The 23,133-nt window shown below is 37.0% G+C and overlaps 1 protein-coding gene across 5 annotated transcripts in view; it reads left to right on the top strand.

Moving 5' to 3' along the window:
- The window catches only part of LOC149839546 (uncharacterized), a 148,957-nt gene that overhangs the window by 73,035 nt on the left and 52,789 nt on the right, over window positions 1–23,133 (top strand). For 4 of the 5 annotated variants that reach the window (XM_090002613.1, XM_090002614.1, XM_090002615.1 and 1 more), the window contains exons 17-21: window positions 4,820–4,868; window positions 11,090–11,160; window positions 11,384–11,500; window positions 17,574–17,659; window positions 19,225–19,270. In XM_090002613.1, coding sequence (XP_089858739.1) covers window positions 4,820–4,868; window positions 11,090–11,160; window positions 11,384–11,500; window positions 17,574–17,659; window positions 19,225–19,270 — 369 coding nt within the window. Of the gene's footprint in view, window positions 1–4,819; window positions 4,869–11,089; window positions 11,161–11,383; window positions 11,501–17,573; window positions 17,660–19,224; window positions 19,271–23,133 lie in introns of those variants that run through there. The other variant, XR_016431330.1, reaches the window with a different exon arrangement.

The raw sequence follows: 23,133 nt of genomic DNA, 5'->3' as shown, positions 1-23,133 counted from the left end.
AAAGTAAAGTACGAAGAGTAAAGCAAGTAGTAAGGCCATGACGCATAAAGCGCGGGGCAACAAAGGTAAATGCAGGAAGTAAAGTGTGAGAACATAAATGAGGACCAGGATTGCATCCTGGAGTAAAAAGACATACAAGTAAATGCCATGGCGTAAAGTGCGGGGTAACAGGAAGGTAGAGTATGAAAAAGTAAAGAGGATAAGGATCACGAAACTGCGTCCTTAAGTTGAAATGACGTGAAATATAAAGACAAAAATTAAAAGCCTGAGCACATATATCGCGGCGGCAAAAGAAAGGAAAATGCGAGAAAGTAAAGAGGACAAGGATCGTGAAACCGTGTCCTTGAAGGTAAAGACATACATATATATATATATTATACATATACATATATCATTCTCTTTTAGTTATCTTTCCTTATTTTAGCATTTATCAGTTCATTGTCCTTTTACGTAAGAATCCTCTACCTTAAGGGGTTGCGGGTCCTCGTACGCCAACAACGTAGGTAAGCGCAAGCTCGAGCCACGAAGGCGAAGCCAGATCCACCGTTTAACCTGCGATGCTTAGAACATTAGTATATGTCACAATATAAACGAGAAGCAAGCCCGATAAGACCTGCAGTGGTACCAGACCCCAAACACGAGAGTAGGCAAGAAGCTTAGTTTCCTGCAGAAGAGGGATAGAAGCAGCAAGGCCTCCCTCCTGCAGGAGGCAGAGGCAGGAACTCTGCATCCTGCAGACAAGGGTGCCAGACGCAGGGACCTCAATCTTGCTTGGCAACAATAGCAAAGGTAGGGAGCAGGAGCTCCCTGTCTGCCAGAACAGAGAAAGGTAGGGGAGGGAGCAGAGGCTCCCTGCCACAACAAGACAGGGGGTGCCACCCCCTGCGGGAAACGAGACAGGTAGGGGCAGCCCTTGCCGACAACCAGAACAAGGCAGGGGGCAAAGCCCCTTGTCAGAGAACAAACGAGGTGCAGGGAGCAAGCCCCCCTGCTCGTAAACAGGAAAACGGGGGGGGGGGGGGGGGGGGGCTTCGCCCCCTACTGGGGAAACCAAAGGAGGCAGGGGGGCCTCGCCCCCTGCCGACAAAGCGCAGGAGAGCAGGGGGAGCTTCGGCCCCTACCGGGAAACACAAAAGCAGGGGGAGCCTCACCCCCGCCAGAAAACACAAAAGGGACAGGGGGAGAGGACCCCCCTGTCGACAAGACAAATGGCAGGGGGACGGAGCCCCCTACTGACAAAGCGAATGGCAAGGGGACGGAGCCCCCTGCCGGCACAACAAGAAGGGCAGGGGGAAAGCGGAGCCCCCCCCCCCCCCCCCCCCAGCTGCCGACCAAGCGAATGGCATGGGGACAGAGCCCCCTGCCGGCACAACAAGAAGGGCAGGGGAAAAGCGGAGCCCCCCCCCCCCCCCCTGCCGACCATGAGAATGGCAGGGGGATGGAGCCCCCTGCCGGCACAACAAGAAGGGCAAACCACGACACGTGCCTAACACGTGTTCGACACAACAACAACAACAACAACAACAACGCCTTCATCCCAAAACAATTGGGGTCGGTGATATGAATCAACAAAGAAAATCATTATGGGTCTTCCACATGAATCCTTCTCCTCCATTCATTTCTATCCAATGCCATGTCCTCGGCGAGGTTCAAAGCATTCATATCCTTTCTTATCACCTCCATCCATGTCTTCCTAGGCCTACCTCGACCTCTTAACTAATATATTTTTCCATTTCTCCATCCTTCTAACTGGAGCATCATTAGGCCTTCGTCGAATATGTCCAAACCACCGTAAACGATTCTCTCTCATCTTATTTTCAATGGGTGCAACGCCTACCTTCTTACGTATCTCCTCGTTCCGAATCTTATCTTTTATTGTATTTCCACACATCCATCTCAGCATGCGTATCTCAGCTACACTCATTTTTTGAATATGATGTCTCTTGGCAGCCCAACATTCCGTACTATATAGTAAAGCGAGCCTAATAGTCGTCCTGTAAAACATTCCGTACTATATACTATAAAACACGTGTTCGACACGTGTACGATTTTTTTTAACGGGCTTTACACTGATTGCTTGTTGATATTTACTCGAAACAAATAATGGCATTTGAAAAGTGCAACTCACTATCGTTCAAATAGTAAATCAATCAAACAAATTTTCTGGGTAACTTGTTCCAAGAATCAGAAATTTAGATGGCATAAATAATCCATGAAAATATAATTTGTAGTGCTGCCTGATTAACTGTAGTAAACACTAAATTTTTCTTCCTAGTTGATAACATTCTTGGAGTTCTAAAAATAGTAAATGGTTAAGAAACAGTTGTCTGAGAACATAAATGAATTCTCATCTTCAATGTGCTTTTCAGCATTGTGTTTGTGGCCAATCTCATATCTAGCTGCAGCATATGTCCATCAACTAACTTGTCATGCTTGTAGTCTGCCTGCTAATCCTTTTTCTTCTCTGGATCTGTTTCCTCTTCATCTTGTGTGCAACTATGGTGGTTTTGTCTCAAATTTTGTGGGTACAATCCCTTCACTGCAGGCCTAGCTTTACGTTGACTCTCATTGCACATGAAATCATTACGCCTTTCATAGTTCTATACACTAACTAGCTCTCGTCTGCCACTACTGCTGAAACTTTGAATAAGTAGCATCAGTCTTGGCATGCCTGTGACTACTGGTTATATTTTCTGTTTACATTTAATGCTTCATGACTGAGATCAGATCTGAAATAAGCTTAGAAACCTGTCCAATTAAACTGATGATTATCAGAAAATTTGTTTAGTTGGAACTGAAACATATTGGACCAATGTCAGAGGCATGGAAATGGCTGGGGCACAATATTGATACACTTGGTACAGCATGGTGGTTTTGTAAAACTAAGTTATTTGGACATGGCTAGGCCTTTCCTGGGGACCCAATATGAGAAATTAAAGGCATAAATCATGCCATAATAAATCTTTGGGCAAAAACCTATACATCATAATATCATTGCTATATTCTATTTCTAACTCAAAAATTTGACTATAAAAGAAAGTTTCAAAGATTCTGGTTACTTGCGGTAGAAACAGTGCTTTCATAGTGAGACACTCAGACTCAAACTTAAGGTCGATTTTTTCCTGAAAAATTCACAGGTTGTGTGAATGTTTATGGGCAGGTTTCTTATGCTATTGGGACATGAAAGATTCATAAAGCGTCTTATTAAATCCTTGCTCCTGTAGCATCTGCTTATCGTTAATTGCTGTCCTCCTTTCTTCATAAAGATGAGCTTACAAGTGACAATGGGGAGCCAATTGGCTGAAGCCAAGATTGAATCTAGAATATCTACTAAACTTTAGTGATTCATTCATAGCACAAAGAATACACGGGCGACACCGGGCGGCTGGTGGTGGGATAAATGTCACTTTCTAAATTTGAGGACACTTGTGGGAGAAGAATAATCTTAATTTGTTAGTTATAATTCATACAAACCTCACAAAGCAGAAGGCTTTCTACTGCTGTTGGTTATAAGGCTTTCTATTGTCGAGGCAATGCCAGGTCAGCAGCTTGGCCATGCACACCCCATCCCATGCCAAGGGATAAAATAGGGAGTAGCTGTCATTCAGCTCAACTCTTTCCTCGCAAAACAAAGGACACATTTAGTGTCTAGTTCGACAATTTTTATGCTGAGATGTGTGGATGGCTCAGGAAAGGTACTCTTTTCAGAGTAAGTCACTGGAGAAACCTGTTGTCACCAGTGACTTTTCTCGGGGAAGAGCAAGAGGGAGCTGAAGAGTTGTCGAGGAGTCTAGGGTTGGCTTTTGGCCATTCCCAACTGGTGGAGCATGTGTACACAAGGACCACTAGCCAATGGTAGCTTGCAGAACAATCAGTGTGGAGTCTAGGGTTGGTCCTCATTATGAAGACATGGCATGCTAAGTTTCCATATGCTGAAATAATTAGGTATGCACGAGTTTCATAGGACACTTGTCTTATTTATGAGTCCCTTAATATTTCTGATCATGTCCAATTTATACAGACCCTTTCTTTTTCCATTAGACTCAAAATGTACCTTTCTTTCCTGTGAGGGATTTAAGAGGGCAGAAGAACTCAAAAGAGTGGGCTCTTTTATGTTCCAAGAGTGAGTCAAAACAAGAAGGTAATATTAGACCCCATCATAATTGCTTAGGGGCGTTCTCAAAACTGTGCCCTTTTTATTCATTGGGACCCCATAAATTTTGTTTCTGCTCCTCTTTGATGGGTTTTGCTTTTACTGCTCTTTTGACACTAATCTCAACAGTGTTTTTTGTTCCATCTCAACACCTATGTGCATGCAAGGGCACTGGAAGAGTGGACTGGGACCACTCCGTTATGGAAAGAAAAATTGTAGTTTCTAAGGCATTCACAAATGGATAATAAGAGCAATTGCAACCTCATCATCTTGGCAGGCTTGCCGTGAAATGTGCGAAGTAGTCTGTAGGAATTTCATATTGCTTTGGCTTGCTTTTTGGAATGGAGGAGCAGCCCATTTAACTAGTATCTGAATTTTGCAGCACAATCACCTAGGACTACAAGAGGATAGATCTTAGGTGAATGGCCTAGGGAGGGGAGACTGCTGTTATTCTTCATCATTGTTTTGTGCTTTAATCTCTAGGGCATGAATCTTAATTATGTCTATGTATCTATGCGTGTGTGTGTGTGTGTGGAATATTCTAGTTTCCTGACATTTGTAATTCGTGGCAATAGTTGGATTCCTCACATGGACTCAACTTAAGATTTCCTGGCTATTCCCCCTTGTTGAATTACAGAAATGACATGTCCCTATGTGTACCCACAGGGTGAGCTTATTAGAGAGTTTGCTAATGAGAAAAGGAAGATAACATGCGGTATGTATTTTTTGCCTGCATTCTATTATTTGTTTCCTTGGGTTTTTATAGCCCTTGAAAGCCTCTTGTAGTTGCACTACTTCCTTTTTCTGGCTTAGACAAAATGCTGTTTTGGTCTTGTTAATTTGTCTAATCCATGTTTATGTATTCTTTTCTTTTTTTGTTTGTTTGTGTTTTTCGCCCTCTATTTTGAACTATCATGTGTAACCTACTTGTGGTGCTTGCATGACTGACAATCAGTTACTTTTATTTCGGTCAACCTAGTTGCAAAAGACAACTGTATATGTGTTTTGCATTTGCTACAATTTACTTGTGCACATTGTAGAGAGCAATGTTATCTAAGTAGTCTATCTTAAGTAGACAAAATATGGCTGCCTCTCTCTTTAAGGTGAAACATGTTTGTTAGAAATTATTACTTTTGGAACTTACTATCAGTTTAGTAGTTGATGTTTGATTATATCTACATGCATTTGAATCATTTTTCTTTGATTTAGTAAATATTTTTTTTGTGCATAAATTTTGTTGGTTATCTTTATTACTGATGATGTGTTCATGTTCGGTTGATTCATATGTGGGCTTGATGAAGATGATCTGTGTTTAATAAGTAGCTAGACCAACATGCTATGTAGCAAGGATGTGTTATTCGTGGTCATGTATTTACATGACACAACATGACACATGGATACGTAACAATACGTGTATGACATAAATATTAGATGTAAAAATATATTGATAATAATAAAAAACAAAAAGGAAAACCCAATGATCTAAACCATGGTCACAAATATCGGTATGGGCTATATCTCGACGAGGCTATTTCTCGCGATATTATAGGTTTCATGATAAATCTTGGGGCTTAAAAAATATAAAAAATAACAAAAATAAGTAAGAAAATATCATGAATACATAAATAATAAAAGAAATAAGTAAAAAATGTAAAAGAAAGAAGAAAAACATTTTAAAATGTAAAAACTAAATAAAAACAGTAAAACTCATTGATATTATCGTGTTAATATCACGAGTTGCGATATTATCAAATTAGCGATATTTTACCTATACTATCGTTATTTGAATTCACAGATAAAAAATTTCGAAAATTTCCAAAAAAAATCAAGAAAAATTAGAAAAAATTTAAAAAAGTTCTGAAACAAGCATATCACATGAAACAATAATGAAGTGCATAAAATATAACCATAAAATCACATATGAAGCATTTATGTGTCCATGAGTTGCTATGAATGGCATACATATCTCATAAGAAAAATGAAAATTGTGAAATAATAATAATAAAAAAGCTAACAAGTCATAAGATCCATGACAGTTCATGTTTACATAAACAAAAACAAAAACAAAATCCCCAAGTGTTTCTCAATACTTAAAAATTTTACATAACCAATTTTTTTTAAGTTAAAAAAAAATGAATTCTTCTTCTTGCAAGAAATCAAGCTCCAAATCACTATCAAGTTCTTTAGGAGTGAACACAAACTCACCTTAAGGAGTCTTCTTATATATTTCAAAAAAGGAAAGAAAAAAAATGAATTGAGTGCAACTTAAAATGCACTAATTGTGTAAAATACACCCTATATCGGGGTGTATCGTGCGATACAGGGGGTGTATTGTATAATACACCCGATACAGGTATGATACACACCTGTATTGAGATACGGGTGTGTATTGTTAGGGGTGGCAATTGGGTCAGGTTGGCGGGTCAGCATACCTCAACCCGTACCCGACCCGTTTATTAAACGGGTCGACTGTGGCAAACATGAACCCGATCCGTTTATTAAACGGGTAACCCGACACGACCCGCCAACCCGCTTAATAAATTGGTTGGGTCGGGTAAACGGGTTGGCAGGTTAGCGGGTCGGGTTGGCGGGTTGACCCGCTCGCCTAACCCGTTTATTAAACCGGTCAGCCGGGTTGGCATACCCCTAACATGAACCCAACCCGTTTAATAAACGGGTTAGGCGGGTCGACCCGTTTATTAAACGGGTTTGTTTTTGCCCAACCCGAACCCGCCTAAGAGGCGGGTTAGCGGGTCGTGTCAGGTTTTGCCACCCCTATGTATTGCATCGATTAGGACCAAAGAACGATTCGTATCGTACCGTAGAGTATGATATGGTACGATACAATACTCACTGGCTATAATATTGCGATATTTTGAAAATATCGCCCATATCTGTGACTATGATCTAAATCAAGTGAGGTTTATTAGAGATGAAAAAGTTCTGGTTAAGGACTATCAAATTAAAGAGAGTTGGATAAATTACTTTTGTCATTTGTTAAATGAAGAATGGAATAATGAAACATAGCGAGGGGACAATGCTTGATTAAATTAGCGAGGGGGAAGTGAGAATGACTGTAGAAAAGATGAAAAAAAGGGATGATATGCCTATCAAATTTTGGATGTCAGTGGATAATATTAGGATAACATGGTTAACAAATTTTTTTGATAATATTTTGTATACAAAAAAATTAGAGTAGAGAAAGAGTATTTTGGTTCTTATATATACTTGATGATCCGTCCATATGTCCAAGCCTTACAATATAACTAAAATGGAAACTGATACAAATTACCTTTATCAAGATTCAAAGTAAAAATAGTCTAAATCCTAGCAATAGCAAAAAAATACAACAATAACATCATCATCATTGTCATCAACAACCATGACAGTCACCATCATCATTAATCATGATTGGTGGAATGACACTAATATGAAACTACAACAACAACAACAACAACAACAATTACGCCTTCATCCCAAAACAATTGGGGTCGACGATATGAACCAAAAAAGAAAATCATTCTGGGTCTTCCATATGAATCCTTCTCCTCCAATCATTTCTATCCAATGCCATGTCCTCGGTGAGGTTCAAAGCATTCATATCCTTTCCTATCATCTCCATCTAAGTCTTCTTAGGCCTACCCCGACCTCTTTTAACTAATATATTTTCTCATTTCTCCATCCTTCTAACTGGAGCATCATTAGGTCTTCGCCGAATATGTCCAAACCACCGTAAACGATTCTCTCATCTTATTTTCAATGGATGCAACGCCTACCTTCTTACATATCTCTTCGTTTTGAATCTTATCTTTTATTGTATTTCCACACATCCATCTATGCATACGCATCTCAGCTACACTCATTTTTTGAATATGATGTCTCTTGGCAGCCCAACATTTCGTACCATATAGTAAAGCGGGCCTAATTGTCGTCCTATAAAACTTTCCCTTCAACCTCAATGACATTCTACGATCGCACAACACTTCAGTTGCACTTTTCCATTTCATCCACCCAATCTTTATCCTATGATTTACATCTCCATCAATTTCTCCATACTTTTGAATGATAGATCCCAAATATTTGAAACAGTCATCCACTGGTATTTCTTGCTCACCAAGCTTCACTATATTCCCATTACTACTTCGTTGCTTACTAAACCGACATTTCATATATTCTGTCTTACTCTTACTCAACTTAAAACCTCTTGCTTCCAATGTTTATCTCCATAATTCTAACTTAGCATTAACCCCAGCTCTAGACTCATCAATCAAAACAATATCATCAGCAAACAACATACACCACGTCACATTTTCTTGAATTGATCTCGTAAGCTCATCCATCACTATATCAAATAGGAAATGACTTAATGCAGATCCTTGATGTAACCCAACCGTTATAGGAAAATTAAAGAAAATGGAAAGAGAAAGAAGCAATAAGTTGAAGCACTTTAGATACAAAAGGCCAAGAAAAAATGTTTTACGATTGTACCTATAGACTCATTTTTAATAGCTTTCAGATCATATGCGAGCAATAACTATGCAAATGATAAAGACTCCATGGCCTCAAAGTAGTCAAAACGATATTAAACACATGAAATTAAGAAAACCACAATTTCACTATCTTCGCCAAACACTCACAAAAAAATAACAAAGATCTTGAAGGGAAAACACAAGAAGCAAAATGCAGAGAACAAAAAGGAACACCAAGAATTAACATATCCACATATGAGGCTCATATTTTTTCGTTTCCATACCATTTGTTAATACACATGCCGAACTCTATCTTTATGGTGGACTTGGTTCATTGTAATCTCATCATATGCTGCCTTTTTTTTATCATAACTCTTTCCGTTATCTTGATGATAATCCTTGATTTTTTTCTCTTATCAATGTTACCATTTAGAATTGATGTACTAGATTTGGTTTGTGCGGGATATCTTGGAAGGTAAATATGGCATCGAGAGAGAGATACCTAATTATATGTTAATTATTTAAGTTAAATATGATGTTTGTGTTTAGTTAATTAGGGAGTTGCCAATTATTCCATTTGGTGTTTAACTTAATTAGTAACTTAAGAAAATTGAAAATTTAGGACTCTAGAGAGAGAGAGGCATGCTATGTAAGTAACACAATCTAATTTTGATAAAAATTGTACAAATGCTCAAACAAATTCCTAATTACATCATCATAACCCATGACATCAATATCGTTTAGGAGAAAATAATAAAAAATCAAATTTTTGGTGCCCATTACCCTACTGCTTCTGTAATATTTAGGAAGAATACCAGTTATATTCAAAATTGCTCTAATTATGGGGGTATGAAACTTATAAGTTGTACTATGAAGCTTTTAGAGAGAATAGTAGAGCACAATTAGAAAAGAAAATTACGTGTATTAGAAAATCAATTTGGTCTCATGTTAAGAAGGTCAACAATAAAATTCATTTTCTTGTTAAGTAACTTATATAAAGTTTTAAAGATAAGGGGAAATTTCATGTGGTCTTCATAGACCTAAATAAAGCTTATGACAGAGTTCCAAGGAACCCAATTTGGTTAATGCTAAAGGAGAATGGGATCCCATATGATTATGTCAAAATCATTCAAGATATGTATGCAAGAGAAATTATGACTATTAGAACTACATATCGTGGAACAAGTTTATTTCGAATTAGAGTTTGGTTACATCAAGGTTTCACTTTAAGCCCATACCTTTGTGCTTTAGTCATAGGCAAAATAACATCTTCCATTCAGGAAGAGATCTCCTGACATTCAAGAAGAAATCTCTTGACGTATGCTCTTTGCAGATGATGTGATACTTAGCTAAGATAGAGACAATGTACAAAGGAACTAGAATTTTGGAGGTGCATATTAGGGAAAAATGGTTTATGAATTAGTAGAACAAAAGCAGAATATATGGAATGCAAGTTTAGTATAGAAACTATTGAAAGCAATTTATAAGAATCAAAGATCTTCCTACTCAACAATGCCATAGGTTTTAATATTTAGGATCTATTATACGATAGGATGGTGGATTTGAAGATCTCACTAGTAGAATTGGTGCTGGCCGGATAAAGTGGAGATGAGCTGGTAGCATGCTATGTGATTAACGAGCACCTCTACAATGAGAAGGGTGTGTCTATAAGATTGGTATAAAACCAACACTATTATATGGATTGCTGAATGTTGGGCGATTAAGAAGCAATGAAGAAGATAAAGTTCATGTTGCAGAGACGCAAATGTTAAGATGGATTTCTGGGGTTAGGACAAAGGATAAGATTAAAAATGAATATATTAGAATAAACCTAGAAGTCATTGTTCTCCGAAGATCTATTATGGGCACCAATAAAAAAATTTGACTTGATACAAGTGGAAGAAATTGACAGAAGAAGACCATTGAAGACTTAGGAGTCAAAAGTGATGTGAAGTGTCATAAATTGACCAAAGTTGTAGCTCTAGATAAAAAGGAATAAAAAAATTGGACTTATAAAGCTGATACCATGCGGTTGGGATAAGGCATGATGTTTTTTTTGGGGTCCTTAATTCTTAAGGAATGCTTCTCTTTTGAAGAACGTGAGTTTTCATGCATACTGTGCTTAGTTTTTGTATGTTATTAAGCAGAGGGACCAGAGATCAGTGCCCCATGTGTGATCTGGAGTCAACTCTATTATTTTGATAAAAGAGATGTTACGTGCTTGACAGAGTATGTACCTTGCAGAACGTCTAATTTGCATCCTCTAAAATACTGTATCACATTAATGGGTGAACTTATTTGTTACATAAGTGTTTGATTTGTATGGGACTAATAATAGTTTGTGCTGTGTGCATCTCTTGAAAAGCTGGAATAGTTGTGCTAAACTGGGAATTTTGTATCCTTGGCCTGATCATGGTAGTAACGTTCTGTTAGATTCTAATTATACATTTATTTATTCTACTAACAGATCCTTCGATGCAACATGACATTGAGAAAATACTATCTGATGGACATGCTTCGTTTGCAGTTTCATTATCGGTATGAAATATCATATTTATCTCTTCAATTTCCTGTAGTCTTTTATCTCATATTATCATCCTATTTTCTTTCTATTATGATTTTCAGTATAAGTATCTGCATCTGGCGCATATGTCTGCAATAGTTTCTACTAAATTTTATTTTCTGGATTAGCTTGAATTTACTTAAGCTTATTTGCATTTAAATTATGCATCAGTTTGACATTATTTTTCATTTATTACAGATTGGATACATAGATATCTGGGAACCAGCTACTTTGAACATAAAGAGCCAAGGATATAATATCAAATGCAATGGGCCTCTTGGAGTTGTTGCATTTAAGTTCTCTGATAATATTACTGTAATTTCCTGACTCCTGTTCTTAGATGTTTTCTTTAGAAAATAGATGCAAGGTGGTTATTGTATTTGTTTCCTTTCTCATGGGGTCATCTGTAGGTGGTGAGTTCGTTGTTGAAACTTTGTTCTTCAACATGTAAATCCCACTAAACTGAACTATTAAGCCATATGACATCGGGGACAGTTGGTCCTTTCTCATATGGAATGCCTCATACGTTATGGTCCGTATGTAATTTATTTTATTTTGTTGTGTACTTTAGTCGTTGTTTATGTGTTGTAATATTTTTATCTTTGATGTATTAAGCTGTAATCAGCCCTATTATTTTATAAGGTTATGGGATTGCCCCTCCCTCTATGGAGAAACATTGGAGGCTAAGTTAAGTGCTCTCTCCATTCTGCCTTTCTTTTATCTTGGAGATAACCTCATTTACAAGGTGTCATGGCAATATACCCTAAAAATGGTGCGAAATAGACCTATGGTCATGTCAGGATGTGACTACCAGGTTGTTCATTTGTCTTCATGTCTCTGAATTAGTTTAATCTGATAAAGCTTTATGAAAAAACAAGAATATGAATAATTACAAAGCATTTCATATAGCACTATCCAGTAATTCAACTTTCATTAAAATTCTTAATGGAAGGCAAAACACAATTTTGGGGCAATTACAATGTCTTCTAAAAGATCAAACTAATAAACTAATGACTCAACTGTAGGTTAGGACCAAAGTTGCCAAACTAGGATGCAGAAGCGGGAAACAATACGGGAAGCAGAAGCGAGAATCTATGCATTTTAAAATATATAGGAAGCGAGGAATAAAAAAAACAATATAAGAATTGAATGAGAATCAAAATAGAATGCAAATAAAAACTGAAATAAAAGTGATTATTCTTAAATTTCATGATTTTTTAGTGTAAGAATTTAATTTTTAACAAAATCTAAAAATGATTGCTGCCAATTTTGAGAAAGCACATGGAAGTGAGTGAAAAGCGTGAGAGAAAACACATAAAAAACATGAAAAGTAGAGAGAGAACATATAAGAAGAATAAATGAAGTGTGGGAGAATCAAGATTCTCATCAAGTTTCGGAAGCGAGGAGTATGGCTCTTCCGAGGTGAGTTTCCGGGAAGCGGGCTTCCCACTTCTCTAAGAAACTTCCGGTAACTTTGGTTGAGACATTTGACTTGTAGATATCCTCATCGAGTATCCCTTGAAAATCTTTGCTACTCTTATGGAAATTCTCACTTTGAAACACTAGTAGATGTGGTGATGCTCCAATATACTAGGACTGACTACCACCTCATACTGATTATCTCCTGGCCTATGGCACCCAATTTGATGAGTCAAGCAATGCATTAAAAGCGGATGGTCCTCCCTCCAGTTCATGGCTTGAGCCGGGTGGCATTCCAAGGTTTTTGACATATTGCCAACAAGAACCTGTCCTATGACACCAATAAACCGAGCGTCATGCGAGTGACACCCTTGAGGAACCATAAAATTTTTGGGGAACCTCAAGGTGGCCTCATTTTGCTAACGAAGGCTTTTTGGATGCGGTGCGAGGCCCAGTTGGGAACTATAGTGCTCATTAAATAACTGATTACAGTCTTAATAATTAGATTTGTACATTTTTCAAAAGGGTCAGTTAAAGAGCATTTACAAAAAAAGCATAACGATCGATCTTAAATCACTTTTGCAAAATTAATGTTAAACTATGAAATACCCTTTTGAAGGGACAATAACAATAGCTCATGGTGGGTTCCATCACCGGATGCATATCCCAAAAGGGCTAAGATCACACATCCCTTTCAGAAACTCTGTAGGTTGATAACTGGTAAAAGATTTCACCTTTCCCATTTAATATGTTGAAGGGACACTTGATTCTCAAAACTAAGTCAATCGGGTCCATAAATCCCAACAAGAAGTAAAATGGATCAATTACCCTTATTCAATAAGGGGCCTATGCCCCGATACAGTTGTTGAGGCTTAATATGCCATCCGACCGAGAGAGAGAGAGAGAGAGAGAGAGAGAGAGAGAGAGAGAGAGAGAGAGAGAGAGAGAGAGAGACTCACCGGAGGGGGACTTTGTTGTGTCAGTGAGTGAAGCAATAACATAGGAGGAGAAACACACAATAACAGGAGGGTGGGGGTGGGGGCGGGGAGATAAAAATGACCTTGATCAATGTTGATTGAGTCCATATTTGGACCTTTTTGATCTCGGGTACAGGGTCATCACACCTAGTGCGGTGGGACCCATGTCCTGCTGCACTGGGTTCCGCATCCACATCGAGTCCATGTTGCATATGTCATGATATTTTGAAAATATTGCTGATATCTGTGACTATGCTTTTATTCAACTAATATTGTTGGGCTATAATTGAGGCTTGTAATTAGGTGTAATTAAGGTGTTATATTGCAAAAGGTTTGTATCTTGATTTTAGCAAAAGTGCACATCGGCATCTAGGAGCCTGTCCCTGTAAAAGACCTAATCAATATATTCAATTGAAATTAATCAACAAGTTAATTATGAATGAGGTGTAACATGTCGTAGCACAGAATAAAAGTTGTATTTTTTCATAATAAATATTGAATATTAAAATAATTTAAAAAATCACATAATTATGATTATGAACAAGGTTAAATAATTAAAACATTTGTATGTTTGCATGTTTTAATTATTCAGCTTCATTCATTGTCACAATTATTTGATTTTTTAAATTGTTTTACATTTTTATGTTCATCTGTCCATTACTGTGGTCAATATCTTTTAAACTTTAATGTCGATAAATTTATCGTGAAATCATCCTTTGATCATGCTATTTTGATTTTGATTTTCTCTGTTCATAAAATTGACTATCCTTTATTTGAAAATATAGATAGTAACAAACTTTTCCTTTCAGAGAAATTATATGCATGTTCATGATATACACATCCACGTATGCATACTTATACATAACATGCTTGTGTGTGTGTCTCTATATATATATAGGATTTTATACATGTCGTGAGTTTATAGATAATGTAATTGAGGTCCGTAGGAAGGGTGATAGGATTTTACTTATTAAATTAGTATTAGGTACGTATATTATTAATATTATTAGTGTTTATGCACCTCAAGTAGGTTTAGATGATTCCATTAAGCATCAATTTTGGGAAGATTTATATGGAGTAGTACAAGGGATATCCTATGGAGAAAAGCTTTTCATCGGCGGTGACCTTAATGGACATGTAGGCATTAGTAGGGATGGATTTGAGAGTATCCATGGAGGCTATGGTATAGGAGAAAGAAACGAAAGTGGAGAAAGAATTTTAGATTTTGGTTTGTCCTATGATATGATCTTAGCAAACACTTGGTTTAGGAAGAGGGAGTCTCACCTAATAACATTTAAAAGTGGGGTTAATACAAGTCAGATAAATTTTTTCCTACTTAGAAAGAGAGATAGGGGTTGTTGCATCGATTGTAAGGTTATACCGGGAGAAAGTGTAGTTACACAACATAGAGTCTTAATTTTAGATCTTAGAATTAGACAATGCCGCAAAAGGTATAGACATAAGATAGATCCTAGAATTAAGTGGTGGGCACTGAAAGGAGCTAAACAAGGAATGTTTGTAGAGCAGGTAGTTAAGGAAGTTGATTGGTGTTTCGAAGAGGATTCAGAATCAATGTGGAATAAGATAGCGGGTGGCATGAGAAAGGTGGCTAAGGAGGTATTAGGTGAGTCGAAAGACAGTGGACCGCTAGGTAAGGATACATCATGGTGGAACGAGGATGTCAAATTAGCTATTAAGGTTAAAAGAGAGTTATAGAAATCTAAGTAAGAATCGTGATAATGAGAATTTGGAGAAGTATATGATAGCAAAGAAGGAAGCTAAAAAAGTAGTTCGAAACGCGAGAGATAAGGTATATAAGGAGGTTTATGGCAAGTTGGATACCAAAGAGAGCGAGAAGGATATTTATAGGCTTGATAAGATGAAAGATAGGAAATCGAGGGATCTAGGTATGGTTAGATGTATCAAAGATGAAACGCAAAGGGTTTTAGTCATAGATGAGGAGATTAAAGAGAGATGGAAAGATTATTTTGATAAGCTATTTAATGGAAGTCATGTTCAGGATCTTGGAGACTTGTCCATTCCTTTTCATGAGATGAATTGTGACTTCATGCGCAAGATTCAAAAACAAGAGATTGCAGAGGCTTTGAAAAAAATGAAATCAAGAAGGGCAGTTGGCCCAGATGGTATACCTATCGAGGCTTGAAAATGTTTGGGAGAGAAAGGTTTAGAATGGTTGACAAATCTTTTTAACAAGATTTGACGGACAAATGAGATGCCTAATGAGTGGAGGAAGATTACTTTGGTGGCTCTATATAAGAATAAGGGTGATATACAAGATTGCACAAACTATCGTAGTATAAAACTCATGAGTCATACTATGAAACTTTGGGAGAGGGTGATTGAGTCTAGGTTGAGGAAGGTTGTCATGATATCGGAGAATCAATTTGGTTTTGTGCCTGAAAGATCAACTATGGAAGCTATACGTCTTCTTAGACAACTTATTGAGAGAAATAGAGAGAGGAACAAAGATTTGCATATGGTTTTTATTGATTTGGAGAAGGCATACGATAAAGAACCTAGGGACGTTCTCTGGTGGACAATGATAAAGAAAGGTGTTTCTCTCAAGTACATTAGTATAATTAAAGATATGTATGAAGGAGTAGTAACCAATGTCCGCACTTGTGGAGGGGTGACAACCAATTTTCCTATAACGGTTGGGTTACATCAAGGATCTGCTTTAAGCCCTTTCTTATTTGCTACAGTGATGGATGAGCTTACGAGATCAATTCAAGAAAATGTGCCGTGGTGTATGTTGTTTGATGATGATATTGTTTTGATTGATGAGTCTAGAGCTGGGGTTAATGCTAAGTTAGAATTATGGAGACAGACATTGGAAGCAAGAGGTTTTAAGTTGAGTAAGAGTAAGACAAAATATATGGAATGTCGGTTTAGTACGCAACGAAGTAGTGAAGCTTGGTGAGCAAGAATTACCGGTGGATGACTGTTTCAAATATTTGGGATCTATCATTCTAAAGTATGGAGAAATTGATGGAGATGTAAATCATAGGATAAAGGTTGGGTGGATAAAATGGAAAAGTGCAACTGAAGTGTTGTGCGATCGTAGAATGCCATTGCGGTTGAAGGGAAAGTTTTATACGACGACTATTAGGCCCGCTTTACTATATGGTACGGAATGTTGGGCTGCCAAGAGACATCATATTCAAAAAATGAGTGTAGCTGAGATGCGTATGCTTAGATGGATGTGTGGAAATATAATAAAAGATATGATTCGAAACGAGGAGATACGTAAGAAGGTAGGCGTTGCACCCATTGAAAATAAGATGAGAGAGAATCGTTTACGGTGGTTTGGACATATTCGGCGAAGGCCTAATGATGCTTCAATTAGAAGGATGGAGAAATGAGAAAATATATTAGTTAAAAGAGGTCGGGGTAGGCCTAGGAAGACTTGGATGGAGATGATAGGAAAGGATATGAATGTTTTGAACCTCACCGAGGACATGGCATTGGATAAAAATGATTGGAGGAAAAGGATTCATGTGGAAGACACATAATGATTTTCTTTGTTGGTTCATATCGCCGACCCCAATTGTTTTGGGATGAAGGCGTAGTTGTTGTTGTTGTGTATATATATATATATATATATATATATATAGAGAGAGAGAGAGAGAGAGAGAGAGAGAGAGAGAGAGAGAGAGAGAGAGAGAGAGAGAGAGAGGTCCATTTTGGTATGAAGCCCACAATTGATTTCTTTATGTGTGCATGCTCACTAATGAGACCTTGGCTGCATGTCAATAATGAATATTTGCTGCTTTTTTTTTTTTCCTTTTTTGTGTCATGCATGCTTACTTTATTAGAATTGTTTGACCATGAGATGGTGGAATGCCTTTTGCTGTACTACTCTTGGCTTTATGGTTACATTCTTTGTTGGTCTATACCGAATCTTAGCAGCATATTTTGAACATCTGTCGATGATTTTCATTAAATTTTTGCTTTTTATGTTATTTTCACAGATCATGATACCTTACGGACATCCCACTGAGTTTTTGATCCAGGGTTCTAGTGGGCCAGAACTTATTTTACGTGCACAAGATAATTCGTAAGTGTGACTTATGTACTTAATCATTATTCCTTATGGCTAAAAATGTGTTTAGCGTTTCCGATATATGATTCATCTTCTGTTTTAATATACCATTCATTTTTTATATGTTCTTGACAATTGCTTAAGGCTGTAACTAGGTCGGGTACACACAAACCAACCCAATTTTTCTTACTCAAACATATACCACTGATATGCTTTTGAGATCTTGTGTCCATTACTTTCCCTTGTTATTGGAAGTGATGACTGAATTGCAATTCCTTTGGATGTCATTGCGAAAAAAACTTTTTCATCTTCTCTCTCTATTTGGTACATTGTTTGTTCATTATATTTTTTTTCCTTTTATTTATAACATGAGGAAGACGGCACCAGGTCGGGAGATCTGCCAACCTAAAGTCACCATTCTCAGTGGTGTAAAACCAAGGTTGCCAGACTAGGAAGCAGAAGCGATGCGTTTTAAATTGTATAGGCAACGGAAAACGAGGAATAAAAAACGCAAGAATTGAATGGGAATCAAAATGGAATGCAAATAAAAGCTATGTAACACGGACTCTTCTAACAGGGCGCCACACCCGCGTCATGCCCGCACCCATGCGGGTGCGTCACTTGGACACGGCTTCCTTTGTGTCAGGTGAAGTCAACCACACTGAGGTCCATTTTTGTCTAAAAGTAGATTCGGTTAACCCTAACCAAGTCCAGTTTTATCTATATTATATATATATAAATACATAAATGCACACACATACATGTAGGGTTAACTTAAAACTGTTATATATATATATATATATATATATATATATATATATATATATATATATATATATATATATATATATATATATATATATCCTGCCCACACCCCCGCACCCAAGTTTTTTTAAAGTGCCATATCCGCATCCGCACCCTCACCCTCACCCTCACCCTCACCCACACCTATGTGACAGAGAATACAAACTAAAATAAAAGTGATTATTCTTAAATTTCATGATTTTTTAGTGTAAGAATTAAATTTTTAACAAAATCTAAAAATGATGACTGCCAATTTAGATAAAGTACATGGAAGTGGGTGAGAACTGTGAGAAGAAACACTTAAAAAACATGAAAAGTAGAGTGAGAGAACATATAAGAAGAATAGATGAAGCGTGTGGAAAGCATAGGAGAAGCCTGGGAGAATCAAGATTCTCATCAAGTTTCGGAAGCGAGGAGTATCACGCTTCCGAACCAAGTTTCCAGGAAGCGGGCTTCCCACTTATCTAAGAATCTCCGGTAACTCTGTGCAAAACCCCGTCATCAGCCCCTTTGCCCCAGGGAGCCTGCTGCTTTGGTTTACATGCAAGGGACTCGCGCCTGACCCATCCAGGGCTTGTTTTTCCGACCGATAATAATATCTATCGTCCTTTCTTACACCTGTTTCTGGATTGTTGTACGTATCCTGTAGATATCAAAGAAGGGGAATTTATCTAATTAAGATCGACCTTTCTTTTCCTGATTATAATTTTCTGTTAATAATTCCCCCAAATTGTTGATCATTTTTCTGTAATTGTTTTATTTGTGGTTTTCTGCAGATCCAGAGATCTCATTGTTCTCACTTTGAGACTGTTCCAGAAACGGGTAAGAACCTTCTTTTTTTTAACTCGATATATATTTTTTTGATAAGCAAGTTGATATTTTTCATTATTAATCTTTCATTAAATATTTGTTGAAAAATGCCTTGCACATACCAATCTTTCTATTCTGTCTTTGGCATTTAGAACAAGGATGTTATTTTCTTCCTTCCATATGTTTCTCAGAAGGTTGCTGTTCATGCTGTCATGTGGACACAGATGTGACAGGTGTGGCATGAAGACAACAATCTTGTGATCAAACTTTCTTAAGACCCTAAGATTAAGAATTTCAATGTATTAAGTCAAGACTCTAAAATCATCAAGAAATACAAACGAGCTCAAGCAAGGGACATAACAACAGATTGTGGACCATAATCATTATAAAAGAAAAGAAATTTTGAAACATGGATGAAGTCACAGGCACTCTGCTCAGTGTGTCCAAAGTGTCTTCTCCTATCCGGTGTTGCACCAACATGGGTAAACAATGCTCAATAAAGTGCCCTTTACATAGTAAAAGTTTTGTGATTTGATAATTGATTGTATTTGTGGCAATCTACAATGGCAATATGAGCTAGAGGCATCCAAAGTTTCTGATCCCCAGCATTAAAGGCAATCAAGCAGCAAAGAAAGTGAACGAGCACCATATTGTTGGGGCAGCTGTTCTTTTGTTGTATTTAAAGTGTATTGGTCTAATGCGTTATCCTAATGGCTCAATTTCTCATAATTGTTCTCCTACTTTTCCCCTTAGTGAAATCTGTCCCTTATATGGATTAAATCTATGTCGAACCAAGCACAAAAGCCCTTTTCTTATTGCATGGAAACCAGGCCAATCATGTTTGGATTGAACTTTATCACAAGTTATAGTTGATAATAATATCTTGTTTCTGTCTTTATTCCAGAAGTGTACATGAGAGCCTGCTTCATGTGGCTCCTCAATGATCACTATTAAATATGGGAGTTTAGTTTCCCAATAGCATGACCATACGATGGACAGATGTGATCCATATTTAAAAGGAAAACTTCTTTCATAGTTCAAACTCAAGCAACTGCATGTCAACTTGTCAATCTAGTAGAAAATATGTTCCATCCATTTAGTGTAGACAACCGTGCGACTTTACTGTTGTTTAATCTATAGCATGTTGTTGGTGTTCTGTTGTGAAGAAATAAACCTTTCCTTGTATCTTTCCGTCTATGAAATTCCAATATGTCATATATGAGAGGATATGGAACAGAAGTCAAATGGAGAATCTGTGTGACATAGCTTTTCGTGAATGCTAAAATTGCAATTGCCTATTCTTTCATGTTGAAGATTGTGCAAACCCCTTCCTGAATTTTAAGTAGTGAACAAATAGTCAAATGGATTCTTTCATGTTGAAGATGTGCAAACTGTAATGAAATCAAGTGTTGTTCACATACCTCAAACAAGAGGCCAATACAAATCCTACAAAGCGGGCAAAGCACAAAAGCCACTTGGGGGCTTAGAAGAACACACACAACAATATAAAAAATATGTTTGTTAAGGACCCATATTTATACACAAGGGGGAGTGAGGAGCTCCAAGATATAGCGGTTGTAATTGTTAAGGAAAAGAATGCCATTAACAATACAACAAAGTACATAAAAAAGGAAAAGACAAAAAATACTTCTAAGGGGCAACACCTATACAATGGTCAAAAGGCCAAAATACCCCTGGGTTGTGTGTATGTATATACAAATGTATGTATATATATGTATATGAATATATACAACTACGTATATTCTAACACCCCTCTTCAAACTCACAGAATGACAATCGAGAGTTTGCCAAGAAGAAAGTGAAATCTGGGTGATGGTAGCGCCTTAGTGAAGAAGTCTGCCAGTTGATACTCAAATAACACATATGGTAAAGTGATGGTCTTCTTCAGGAACTCTTCACGAATATAATAACAATCCATTTCGATATGCTTTGTTCGCTTATGAAATGTATGATTGCTTGCGATATAAACAATGCCCTTGTTATCACAACATAACTTTGAGGGTGTGGATATGAAAACTCCCAAATCCTCGAGTAACTATTGCAACTACACCAATTCGGAAGTCGTAGTGGCCATAACACGATATTAAACTTCTATGGAGGATAAGAACACCTTCTGTTGTTTCTTGTACCTCCAAGATATCAAGGAATCATGTACAAAAACAAAAAAATCAGTGATTGAGTGACGATCATTTACATCTCCCCAATCGGAGTCAGTATATGCAATAACATATAATGAGGATGAGGATGAGGATGACAAAAATAAACTATGATTAATAGTATTTTTGACATATCTAACTATTCTCATTCCAACATTCATATGTATTGTAGTAGGAGAATGTTGGCATTTACTAACACTATTAATAGCATGAGCAATCTTAGGACGAGTAATGAAAATGTAAGATAAGATGCCAATCATTTGGCGATATGAAGTGGGATCTTTCAGTTCTCCATCATCTATTCTCATCTTCGCATTGATGACCTCTGGCGTGTCCACATTTTTTTTCCTGTAAGGCCTGACCTTTTAACTATCTCGACTGCATATTTAGTTTGAGACAAAAAATACCCTCGAGGTGAGTAAACTTCTATCCCAAGAAAATATCGAAGAAAAACAAGATCTGTCATATCAAAGTTCTTTTTGAGAACATGACTAACTCTCGGTTATCACCTCCTGTGATAATTATGTCATCCATATAGAGAAGTAAAATAACTATACGTGCATCAGAGGACTTGACATACAAAGCAATATCAGTATAACAAGATTTAAAACCGAGTTGAACCATCACATCACTAAATTGATCCTACCAAGCTTTAAGAGCTTGTTTTAAACAATACAAGGCTTTTTGTAATCGAAGAACTTTTCCATGTGCCAAACCTATAACTCGGGTGGAGATTCCATATAAATTTCTTTATTAAGGGTTCCCTTTAAAAAGACATTTTTGACATCCATTTAAAAGATAAGTTATTTTTTAATAGATGCTACGGTGATGAGTGTTCGAACTGTGGTCATCCTAGTCACTAGGGCAAAGGTTTCTTCATAGTCTATCCTATATTATTTACTATACCTTTTAGCAAATAACCTAACTTTATACCTTTCCAGTGTTCCATCACTTTTGGTTTTAAGTTTATAGGCCCATCTACGTCATGTGGTTTTCTTTGTTATGGGTAATGATTAAATTTCTTAAGTTTTTGGCCTTTCTAAATCATCTAATTCATTATTCATGACCTCAATCCATTCATAATGATTTTTGGTCTCATTAGAGGAAGAGAGCTCGACGTAAGAATGTATGACCATAAAACAAGCTCTATAATGGGGTTCAAAGGACTCATAGGATAGAAACCTTCTAGGTGCTTGAGATATCCTTGTAGATCTTCTAAGACTAGATTAATGTAAGTCTTGACTTTGGGTATACCTTTCTAATACACATGGTGGTTCTCGTTGTGTACACCGAGAATATGTTTGAAGATTATTGTGAGGTTCAACAATAGGCATATCACCTTCATGATCATCATGAGTGTTACCATCGATACTCTCATACATATCATGAATATCACTACTTTCATTTATATCAACATTATCAATATTATCATTATTATGCTCATTCATTAGATCAAACAAAAAAGAGTACTCACATGGTTTCGTAGACTCAATTTTTTCAAAATCATTTTCATTTAAAAAAAAACATTACATTTTTTGAGATATAAAGCTTGTCTTTTTTAATATCATAACATCGAAATCCTTTTTGGTTTTCGACGTAGCCTAAGAAAACACAAAGAATGGCTTTAATAGATAGTTTATCATTTTTGTTGGAAAGAACAAAACAATTACACCCAAAGACTCTTAATCTTGAATAATT

This window comes from Nuphar pumila, chromosome 4, assembly GCF_984573655.1.
Source record: "Nuphar pumila chromosome 4, dmNupPumi1.hap1.1, whole genome shotgun sequence".
In the NCBI taxonomy this organism is placed as follows: Eukaryota; Viridiplantae; Streptophyta; class Magnoliopsida; order Nymphaeales; family Nymphaeaceae; genus Nuphar; species Nuphar pumila.
The sequence above is the reverse complement of the archived record's forward strand: the minus strand, read 5'-3'. Positions and strand labels throughout refer to the sequence as shown.